The sequence below is a fragment of the Saccopteryx bilineata genome, chromosome 2 (genome assembly GCF_036850765.1).
Source record: "Saccopteryx bilineata isolate mSacBil1 chromosome 2, mSacBil1_pri_phased_curated, whole genome shotgun sequence".
NCBI lineage: Eukaryota > Metazoa > Chordata > Mammalia > Chiroptera > Emballonuridae > Saccopteryx > Saccopteryx bilineata.
The window spans coordinates 333358245-333367028 of record NC_089491.1 but is presented as its reverse complement, the minus strand read 5'-3'; the positions used below and the strand labels follow the sequence as shown (position 1 = coordinate 333367028).

General features: G+C 49.8%; 1 protein-coding gene across 7 annotated transcripts in view; it reads right to left on the bottom strand.

Moving 5' to 3' along the window:
• CCDC136 (coiled-coil domain containing 136) overlaps positions 1-8784 on the bottom strand; it is a 29808-nt gene continuing 21024 nt past the window's right edge. For 5 of the 7 annotated variants that reach the window (XM_066262244.1, XM_066262248.1, XM_066262249.1 and 2 more), the window contains 3 exons: positions 7594-7875; positions 6595-6906; positions 1-334 (listed from right to left, as the gene is read on the bottom strand). In XM_066262244.1, coding sequence (XP_066118341.1) covers positions 224-334; positions 6595-6906; positions 7594-7875 — 705 coding nt within the window. In that variant the 3' untranslated portion in view covers positions 1-223. Of the gene's footprint in view, positions 335-4591; positions 4699-6594; positions 6907-7593; positions 7876-8784 lie in introns of all 7 variants that reach the window. The other 2 variants (XM_066262245.1, XM_066262252.1) reach the window with 2 other exon arrangements.

The window sequence follows — 8784 nt, the reverse complement described above, 5'->3', positions numbered from 1 at the left end:
TATAGTTACGTTGATATTTAATTACAAGGACCCACGTTCTTATACAAGGCAGGAGCCGGGAGCCGGCAGCTCCCCATACCTTTCCAGCCTGGGTGACTGAGGCTAAGAGGATGGGGACACATGGGGCATATGGGTGGGCGGGGGCTCTGGCACAGTGTGTCCTGCCCAAAGCTGAGGGTCGTAGCCACTGGGGATCTGCCCCTCGGCTGGCCCGGGTCTGCCATCACTCCATGAGGCAGAACTCTGTCTCCTGCTGCCGCATGTTGGGTAACACATACAGAGCCACAGCTGCAAGAGCCAAGAACACCACAGGCTTCCACATCCCAAACATGTTCTGTGGGGACCAAAGACAGATGGTGAGTGCCCGGCCTCCTGAACCCTTCCCTAAGCCAGAGCTCCCCTGCCTACCAGGACCATCTCAGTCCACTCCCTCTTACCTCCGGGATAAACTGCTGGAGGCAATGTGGTCTCACTGGCACCACTAGATGCCTGCAATGACCCTGTGTGTGTCACCTGAGATGACCCTGTATGCATGCCCCGTGGAATGAGAAGAATACCAGTCCCTGCGTGTAGAAGCAGGCCCAGGAGCCGGACTTCAGAGTATCCAAATGGTTGCAGTGAGAAAGCACTGGTTCTAAGATGGCCCAAAGCCTTTGTGAAGAATGATGTTGGCTCAAGGAAATTCAAGGAAGCTGGTCATTGGCCCTGGGAGGCAAATGCCAGTGTTATTAAACACTCCCAGGTATTGGGTGTGTTGACTGACTTCCTGAGCATGTGCAGAGGCTGCCAGACCCTGCTGCCCACAGCAAATCCTGCTGATCCGTGGGACAACAATAAGCATCATTTAGGGAATATGAAATCTTGGGCAAGGAAATACGTACTTGGGGAAATAGTTCCTACTTCATTTGCTTTTTTATTTTTACTCTATTACTTGAAAGACAAAATTTGAGTTTTAGGTCGTAAGCTGTGGTGTAACAGAAAGATAATTACTATATAAGGGCAAATATAGCCCATTAATGCTAAGAATGCATTTTCTCAGAGAATAATGGATCTAAAAAGAGGATTTAAAAAAAAAAAGAGGATTTTAAGCCAACTATAGGGAACAAAGAAAATCTCGAACACTTGTAAAAATAGTTACAAAAAAGAACATGAGATATAAAATGGGAAGCAGAGAGATGTTGGAGGTGGTTTACAGAGTAATTCATGTAAGAAAACTGAAAAGGGAGCTTAAAAAATGTACATGTTCAAATGCTTCTATCCTGATGTGCATTGCTAGAAATGTCAGTCTGAGGCTGTTAAAGGAGGAAAGAGCTGAAACCTGCAAATGTGAACTGGTGCCCTCCACACCAGGCAGAGGCAGATTCCAGACGGGCTGAGTAAAGGGCAGGTTTGGGTACCACAGAGGGGTAAGTCAGGCCAGACTTTCCTTTCAGACCAGGTCACTAAACCTGCAGATGAAGAAGATCATGTTTTGGGCTTAATCAAGGTGTTTGACAAGGTTTTCCATGATGTCTTTGGAGAGCATCTGAGGAAGTGAGTAGGATGACAGCTTGATAAGTGATCAGTGAGCTGAGTGAGAGCTGGACAGACAGACTCACAAGGCTCGTCCCTCACCTATGCCTTGGGTAAAGATAGGAGGGTGGGCTTGTCACCCCCGAGGATGATGTAAAACCGTGGGTTAAGGGAATATTTTGAAACCAGAGTCAAGATTAAAAAAACTTCACAGGTTAGATCAATGGTTTATCTCTAATAGTGATGAATGGAAAATTCTGTTTTGGATCCAAAAAGAAATCAGCTGCAGGTAGAGAATAGGGAAGAGACATTCAGCATATGCAATGTGCAAAGGGATTTTATAAACAATACATGCCCAATACATGAGAGAAGTTAACAACGCTATAATAGTTATCAAGAGAACTACGTGACCCAAGGCTGCATAAAGAGAAATATGGTGCTTTCTTTCTTTCTTTCTTTCTTTTCTTTTTTTTTTTTTTGTATTTTTCTGAAGTTGGAAATAGGGAGGCAGTCAGACAGACTCCTGCACAAGCCCGACCAGGATCCACCTGGCATGCCCACCAGGGAGCAATGCTCTGCCCATCTTGGGGTGTTGCTCTGTTGCAACCAGAGCCACTCTAGTGCCTGAAGCAGAGGCCACAGAGCCATCCTCAGTGCCTGGGCCAACTTTGCTCCAATGGAGCCTTGGCTGCAGGAGGGGAAGAGAGAGAGAGAAAGGAGAGGGGGAGGGGTGGAGAAGCAGATGGGCGCTTCTCCTGTGTGCCCTGGCTGGGAATCGAACCCAGGACTCCTGCACGCCAGGCCGATGCTCTACCACTGAGCCAACCGGCCAGGGCTATAGGGTGCTTTCTTAATTGCCTGGAGGCAGTCGGGGAAAACTGCTCAAAAGGAAGAGAGATGATAAGGGAAACCGGGAATGGAATTTTATCTGTTGCTAATGTTAAGTTCTTAGAATATAATTCCCAATTTCCTGGCTGTATTACTTCATCTCTCTGCACCTTAGTCTTATCACACATCAAATGATAATAGTAATAGCTATCTGACAGGGTGGTTGTAAGATTTCAATGCGTCACCATGGATAAGGTGATGGGAACAGTGGTGGTGCACAGTATGCCTTATGTATGTGTGCACTCTCTTCATTATCTATGTGGTGTTTTATCATTTGTAAAGTACTTTTTTTTTTTTCTGAAGCTGTAAACGGGGAGGCAGTCAGACAGACTCCCGCATGCGCCTGACCGGGATCCACCCAGCATGCCCACCAGGGGGCGATGCTCTGCCCATCTTGGGGCGTTGCTCTGTTGCACCCAGAGCCATTCTAGCACCTGAGGCAGAGGCCATGGAGCCATCCTCAATGCCCGGGCCAATTTTGCTCCAATGGAGCCTTGGCTGCGGGAGGGGAAGAGAGAGACAGAGAGGAAGGAGAGGGGGAGGGGTGGAGAAGCAGATGGGCGCTTCTCCTGTGTGCCCTGGCCGGGAATTGAACCCGGGACTCCTGCACACCAGGCCGATGTTCTACCACTGAGCCAACCAGCCAGGGCTGTAAAGTACTTTTATATATATGAATTTATCTGATCCTCAACGAGGAGGGCAAAGGTTTTCTCATCCTTTGCTTACACTTGAAGAGACGAACATTCAGATTATGCATTTTGCCCCCAGGACTAAGCTGTAAGCAGCAGAGATAGATGCAACCACGTTCTCTGACCAGTCTATCAGCCACCTTTTACCTGTGCTGCCTCAATTCCTGGATGGAGAGCTGCATATGGGGGTGCAGCCAGGCTCTGGGCATAACAAGCTCCTCAGGAGGACCCTTACCGGGGAGTTCCTTCCTCTCACTCTGCGTGGGCTTGGCTGAGTTTGAGTTGGAGTAAAGTTATGGCTGAATGATCTGGGTCTCATCCTATAGGGACTTAGAAATGGGAGTATATAGGGGAGAAATAGGTACAGGGAGAGACCTCTGTCATTAAAAGAGTAGAAGACTGTCTATGAGGTGTAAGTGGAATGCCCCAAAGAAAGGCAAGATAAAATAGGAAAGAAAAGGAAACAGTGATAAGAGCTCCCAGCAAAGCTTCTGCTGCCACACTGAAGCTGCTCATCAAGCCAACCACACTCTGCTTACTGGGATGTGAGGAGGAGGGTGGGAGAGTGGAGGGCAGGGGCTGCGTGGGAAAGGAGCCAAAACAGGCCGAGAGAAGAGTTTATGGGTTCTGGAAGGCAGGTGGGATTGTAGGGTTCTACCTTGGGTCACAAGACCACATTCTGGTGCCTTGTTGACAGGCCAGATTACAGGACTGGCCAATTGGAAGGTGCCCAGCATATGCCAGCATTGATTCTGAGAAAACTTGCATCTCTGGTTGGTGGAAACTTTTCACCAATATCACATTCTCTTGAGAAAAGCCAGCTTGGGAAGCCAATTACAGTAGATTCTGGCCCCCAAAAAGGATCAACAGAGAATTAGAAAGTATTTCCTGGCATTCTTGTTCTGTTTTTTCTGGAGACCAGAAGCTCAAATCATAGAACTTCTCAGTAGGAAGTATATAGTACAGTAGAGGTTTCGGTTCCCTTTTCCCCAAGGTTAAAGGATGAGTTGAGGCTACCCTCATACACGGGACCCTGAGGGAGGCACGGCTCACCAGACCTCCTCTCTCACCCAACAAGGGAGGCAGGGACTCCTGATTTTGCCATCCTGGATGGTTACAACAGTGAGGGCGTGGGGCTAAACAGTGAGCCCCCAGGCCAGCCCTGCAGACCGACACCATCAGCTCTTCAGAAGTTGTTGGGCAGCTTCGAAAGTGGCCACAGTGCTAGGATCATCTGAATTTTTCCTAGCCAGAAGACAGAAACTCAAACCATGCCAACAGTCAGCATTCTAACTTCCTATGTTTTATGGAGACACGCCCCAAGATGTCACAGGCTTTGCCATAGCCCAAGGAAAAGCCAGGGCTAACACTCAAACCCTAGGATCGCCTGTTATAAAATGGCAAAAGAGAGAAGCAAGCAGCTGAGAGGAGAGGGCAAGAGGGGAGGCCAGGGCCACCTGCACCCTCCCTCGATCCCTCAGAAGAAGACGCAATACCAGTACCTGCGTTAGGATGACGTCTCAGCCCACCAGCACCAGAGCAAAGCCGATATGACCACCAGGCCTACAAGAGGCAAGGAGAAGATGGGGGGGTTGGGGGCAGGGGATGGCTGCAACATATCAAATGAGAAAGAAGCACAAGAGGAGACCAGGAGGTGAAAGGTGGCATAAAAAGACATAAACACATGAATCCAACAGATAATGAAGATGAGAAAACAAAGGGAAGAGAGAGAGAGATCAAGAGGTTAAACAACTGGTGAGCGAGAACAGCAGGGTTTCTTCTCTGCTACCCAAGCTTGGTTCTTCCCACTGGGAGCCTCCAGAAGACATAAAACAGAATGGGTTTAGCAGCAGCTTAGGGCTAAGTCAGGTGGTGCCCCGGTCCAGTTTTCTGGGTTGTCACGGCCCTCTTGTGTCTCTCATCAAGCAGAGGTGATCTGCCCCCGGACCATTTCTGTAGGTCATGATTCTGTAAAACTGGTGCTCTGGTGAGTAAAGCTGACCTCTTCAAATGAGAAGGATGTACACTTTGTCAACCTAGAAAGAGCCGTCTCCTGCCAGGCCACCTGTCCCTTTGTCAGTCCCTCATACTGGCTGCTTTCCACCAAGTGTCTAAGTGTTCTGGGGGTCCCCACGATCCCCCAGGAGTCTAAGGCTGTGGTTGTGAGACAAAATGTACTAAAACAAGCCAACAATGGAGAAGGAGCAGTTCTTTGCATGCAACAATCTTCCAGAGAGAGACTGAGTTTACAGGCGGCAACACACATAGCAGGAGAGCTGCCCACAGATGATGCAGGACCCGCCAGGCCAAAGGGCCACATCCGCATGTAGACACAAGGAATGAGCTTGACTTCGGAAGAATCAGGTCTGGCATTTAGAAATGTGGTACCCAAGGCCAGGAAATCGCTGAGGCTCAGAACCAGCACGTGGAGGGACACCATGAATTCAAAGCAATACCATATGGGAGAAGAGCTGCGGTTCTCCTAAGTCATGGTCCTAAGTCATGGTCTCTACATCCTAAGTAATGGTCTGCCACAGTTTACGACGTCGGCACACTGGCTCCTCAGCCCACTCTGCAGCCTCAACTGTCAGAGAAATTCCAGACTGCCTTCAAGTTGACCGGGACATCCCACCACAAGAGACCTATTTTCTTCCCCTGTGTTTAGATGAACAGTTCACAGTTCAGAAGGAACCAGGACTGTGAACTGAGGACTTGTTCAGGAAGTACTTGACCTCTTCTGGGAACCAGAGCCCCCAGTTAACCCCAACCAGGGTGGGAGTTCAGCTGGTACTTACCTGTACAGATGTACCAGTTGTTAAAATACGGAAATAGTTTCGCATTTTTGTTGGTAAATTACCCAGGATACTCTCACCACCAACCTCTCAAGATCCAGCAAGTAAAGGGTTAGGGGTCTGGCTGCTCTGCCTGGGCTGGTCAGTGACCTGCTTGCTGTACAGAGGGAAATGTCCTATCGCTTCTGGTCACCCCAGCCCCCACCCTATGCCTTGTAATATACAGAGCCTGGTGGGTGACACCGGCCCTCCACCCACTCCTAACTGCAACAACAAAGGTCTAACTTTACAGGGCATTGTGGGAAACGGAGTGACTGGCCCAGGCTGACAGAAGGCCTTGCCCTGTCAGCGTCCCTAGTGCACTAATGCACTATGGCAGGGGCAGCACCCTCCTGACATAAGTAACTAGCGCTACCTGCACATGAAAGGAGGTAGGACTCCAAAGAACCCACCTTGGTTCCCAGCAAAGGTGGTCTTTGTAATGCAGTTCCACGACAAATTGGTTTAAGCTTGCCATTCGCACTGGGAGACCACGCTCTCCAAACCCATGTCCATTTCCGCTTCCCCCAAGCGGTGTGCCTCGAGCTCACTGGCCTCTACTCCTGCAGAAGTCCACCCTAGGGTGCCACCCTAGGGCTGGGTCACCCCGCAAACAGGGGCACCTGAGCCCCAGGGCTCATTTCCCACTTGACCCAACCTTTGGCTGTGGTTACCTTTTTGCTTTCAGACAGTTTGAGGGGTTTTTCCTCTGATGCTTCCGGGAAAGAGTTGCCATTCTCTGCATCTTTGTTGTCTTCTTCCTTACCCTCCTGGTCTTGGGACTCTTCAATGTCCTCCTCTTCATCCTCAGTGGACTTCATTTTTACGTCATCTAGGGGCTCAGCAACTGGTTCATCCTGTGGCTCCTCCTTTGGTCCCTCTTCAATGTCTTCCCTCTTTTCCTCCTCCATCTCCTCTTTCTCTTCCTGCAGTGGATTGTCTGACTCTGTGCTGCTGGCCCTGTAGTACAGCACTACCTCCAGACTCTGTGGGCGGAGGCAGGGCAGGTGGAGGTGCTGTCACCTGCAAAGATCCTGCCCCTTCAGCATAGCACTGAACTATCTCAAGAACACGCTGCTTCCCATCTCGTCATGGTGTGTGGGCAGCACTGCCACCTGGGACTGGGCCAATCTCCCAGCACACAGCGTGGAGGGCAGTGCCACGCAGCCTCTCTGGACCAACACATCTGTCTGGATGTTAGCCATTCCAGACAGCTGCCAGAGCTAAAGAGTCTCATGCTCTGAACCTCAACTGCACTTCCTGCCCCTGCACGGCGACTCCTAGTTTACCCTCTTTCACTTATGTGTACGCAACTTCTGAATAGATTTCCCTTATTTCGTCCATTTGGTCCTTCTCTTGAGCATGTGACCCAGGAAGGACCAGGGCCCCAGAAAATTGGGCTGGGTTAACTGAAGTGGTCACCCAGCCTAGTGGCTGTGGTCCTCTGGGGCTATGACTCCACATATGAGCGGTCTGTACTCTACTCTCCCCTTAACGTTACAGGAGGAGGGACACCAAGTTGTTACTCGTATGGAACTACTCTAGACACCTTAGAGACTCCAGAAGCTTGTTTACAGGCACCTCACCTGGACAGGATGGTGATAGAGACGGTTACTTTTCTTCCCAGGATCTCATCTACCTTTCTGCTTCTGGCTACACAGGTTACTACTCACCTGCTTGTCCTCACAGCTGCTCTCACTACTCTCCGGCTTCAGCAGGGTCACCTTTTTATTTTTCGCCCCTTTGGTGTTCGTGTTCATGTTCTTACTGTCACTGTTTCCCTTGGCAATGGAAATAACAGAAGACTTCCTCTGCTTGAGCTGGTGAAGCTCCTCCTGGCAGCATTGCAGCTGCCCCTCCAACTGCTCCTGCTCTGCCAAGAGCCGCCTCTGCTCATCCATGCTGGCCTGGTACTGCAGCTGCAGCTCCCGCAGCTTGGTCTGCAGCTCCTTGATCTGTGGGCAGTAGGGGGGCCGTTACCCATGGCCTGGCCTGTGCCATGTGCCTGGACCCTGCTTGGGGTCGCTGCATCAGAAATTTCCCTGCTAGAGCCAGCAGGGAAGCAGACGATAAAGAAAACACGAGGGAGCCAGAATTAGCAGCAGAACATAAGGATTGAAAGTGTGGACTCTGGAACCAGGCTGCCTGGGTTCAAGTCTCGGCCCCGCCACTTGCTAAGTGAACAACACTGGACAAATTACTAAAACAAGAAAGAAAAACACGAAACTGTGGAAGATGAGCCTCTAAAGCAATTTTACAAAGAGCTCCTCCCTCACTGGAGGCACCTGATAATTTATATCTAACAGGATCAAAAAAGGATGATTTAAATTGTATCTTTGTTATGACCTGTCTGAAGGGTAACTATAGGACTACCCCTTCTGAACCTCGAGCTTTAGTTTATCATGACTTTTGATGGGAACTTCTACTTTACCCAAACTATTTCTCTATTAGGTACAATCACTTACAGAACTGTGGTGGACACTCCTGATGATTTACCTGGGCACCTGCACCTTGCCCTGGAAATGGAGGCAAGTCCTCCTCCTGCCCCCTAACCTCTGGCTCTGTCTTTCCTGACTTCCAGGAGCACGTCAGGGTCTCTCCTTAGGCCCACGTGTCTATTGCCCTCTGTACCTCTGTTCTGCATACACAGTGACCCCCACTGGACTGTGGATGACTCTTGGTCGGAGCCAATGCTTTCTGTCCCCTTGCTAGTGGATGCAGAGCACTCTTCTTGGCATTATGACATGTCCAAGGGGAGACAGGGCCCTGTCCTTGAGGTGCTTACAATCGAGTTGAAGAGCCAAGACAAATACACACAAAATAGCTCACATGAATTGGTAGGTGAAAAAATGCAACTCTAGGGC